General features: G+C 51.5%; 1 protein-coding gene across 8 annotated transcripts in view; it reads left to right on the top strand.

Moving 5' to 3' along the window:
• The first annotated feature begins 341 nt into the window (after positions 1–341).
• The window catches only part of TERF1 (telomeric repeat binding factor 1), a 46649-nt gene continuing 44955 nt past the window's right edge, over positions 342–2035 (top strand). For all 8 annotated transcript variants that reach the window (XM_017544338.2, XM_017544361.2, XM_037744173.1 and 5 more), the window contains exon 1: positions 342–724. In XM_017544338.2, the coding sequence (XP_017399827.1) occupies positions 418–724 (307 nt within the window). In that variant the 5' untranslated portion in view covers positions 342–417. The remainder of the gene's footprint in view (positions 725–2035) is intronic.

Here is a 2035-nt window from a genome sequence, read left to right as displayed (position 1 = left end):
AAGTGTTATACTTGACTAGTAGTGACAGATTCTCACTACCCACCTCTTTCTGAAATGGGCGGCAGGCAAATGCGTTTCATTTTAACTAACTGTGTTGTTTTTCCAGTCAAGGTTTCATTTTACAAGGAATAAGGAAGATAAAGCTGCCTCCTAGCATAACCTCACTCCTCGCTCAATACGGAGTCCTCCAGTTACATGCAAGGCCCGGCTTCAGACTGGCGAGAAATTTAACGCCCAGAGGCAGGAACAGGTCTCGGCCAATCAGAAGCCAGGCTTGAGCCGCTCGCCCGTCCTGGCGGTGTGATTGGTGGTTTCCGCTGCCGGAAGCGACCCTCCGCAGCCACGCCCCGCACCCGGGAAGGCTAGCCAATCGTTGCTCGGCGCCTAAAGGGCCAGTACCCGCGCAAGCCGTTTGACATGGCGGAGGACGCCTCCTCAGCTGCTCCGAGTCCCCGGGGCTGTGCGGATGGTAGGGATGCCGACGCTACCGAGGAGCGGATAGCAGAAACGGAGAGAAACGACGAGGAGCAGTTCGAGTGCCAGGAACTGCTCGAGTGCCAGGTGCAGTTGGGGGCTCCAGAGGAGGAGGAGGATGCGGGCCTTGTGGCTGAGGCCGAGGCTGTGGCTGCCGGCTGGATGCTCGATTTCCTCTGCCTCTCTCTTTGCCGAGCTTTCCGCGACGGCCGCTCCGAGGACTTTCGCCAGACCCGCGACAGCGCCGAGGGTGAGGGCGGACCGCGTCCGGGCTGGGGACTACGCATGGGGCGGAGGCGGGCCCAGTGGCGCGCGGCAGAGGCCTGGTTCCCGTCGCCGCCGAGGGAGGTCGGGAGAGAAGGAAAGCTGCGGCCGATTAGCGGAGGGTCCGAGGCTCTGGGCTGAACTTTGTGCGAATCCCTGTTCCGCCCGTTGTCAGCACCTGAGTTTTTCTCAAATTGTTTTTCTCTAACATAAAATGAAAATAAGACCCTGTTTAGGGTTGATGCAAGCATTAAATGATTTAAAATATATGCACTTGCACTCAACCCAGTACCTTTGTCTCTTTGGTGCTTTCTACTCAGGTATTCGGTGGTGATATTCAGCAGTCATTATGGTCACCATAATCGAGTGACACCCCCCCCAACCCCCGCCATCAGTGTTTTGTGTTAATTCGTGATATATTAAACCTCATTTGGGCTGCTTGCTACAGCAATTTTATTCTGTATAGGCTCAGAATAAAAGTAAATGTTGGGCACATGCCTCTAAGTCGCAGCTACTTAGGAAGCTGAGGTGGGAGAATCAGTTGAACCCAGGAGGTGGAGGCTGCAGTGAGTCGAGATCGTGCCACTACAGTCCTGCCTGGGTGACACAGTGAGACCCTGCCTCAATAAATAAATGAATGAAACTGTTCATGAAATCTGCCCAGACAGCCTGTAAGTGATGGACAAAGACATAGATCCATAGAGAACCAGCAGCATAGTTTTTTCAGTCTAACACTCTCCCAGCTCAGATGTTTGATTAAAGGTACCTTTCTGCCCCCTGCCCCAAGTTGGGGTCTCACTCTGTCACCCAGGCTGCAGTGCAGTGGCGCCATCACAGCTCTTTGCAGCTTTGACCTTCCTCAGACTCAGGTGATCCTCCCTCTTCAGCTTCCCGAGTAGCTGAGACAGCAGGCGCGCATGATCACGAGCAGCTGCAAGATTACAGGCATGAGCCACCGCGCCTGGCCTAGCGTAGCTTTTTGGAAAATAACAGAAAGATCTTCTGGTACTTCATTCAGAGTTGGCACTAAAATTACTCTGCAAGTATATGTTTATAATACTATAAGTATGCTATTTAACAGAATTCTCAGAAAGACATATTGACACGTTTCACTTCATCATAATCCTGTGAGGCAAATAATCTTAGTTATAAAGTACTGATAGGTTGAAAGGGGGTGTTTCAGCCCCATGCTTTATCTTTCAGTTCAAGGATCTTACCTCTATTGCAGATAACACTGGGGCCATGGATAATTAACTTTAAGTGGAAAATTAAATCCTGGAATGAAGCTAGTTCCTCA

The sequence above is a fragment of the Cebus imitator genome, unplaced genomic scaffold, assembly GCF_001604975.1.
Source record: "Cebus imitator isolate Cc_AM_T3 unplaced genomic scaffold, Cebus_imitator-1.0 Scaffold9, whole genome shotgun sequence".
Lineage (NCBI taxonomy): Eukaryota > Metazoa > Chordata > Mammalia > Primates > Cebidae > Cebus > Cebus imitator.
The sequence above is the reverse complement of the archived record's forward strand: the minus strand, read 5'-3'. Positions and strand labels throughout refer to the sequence as shown.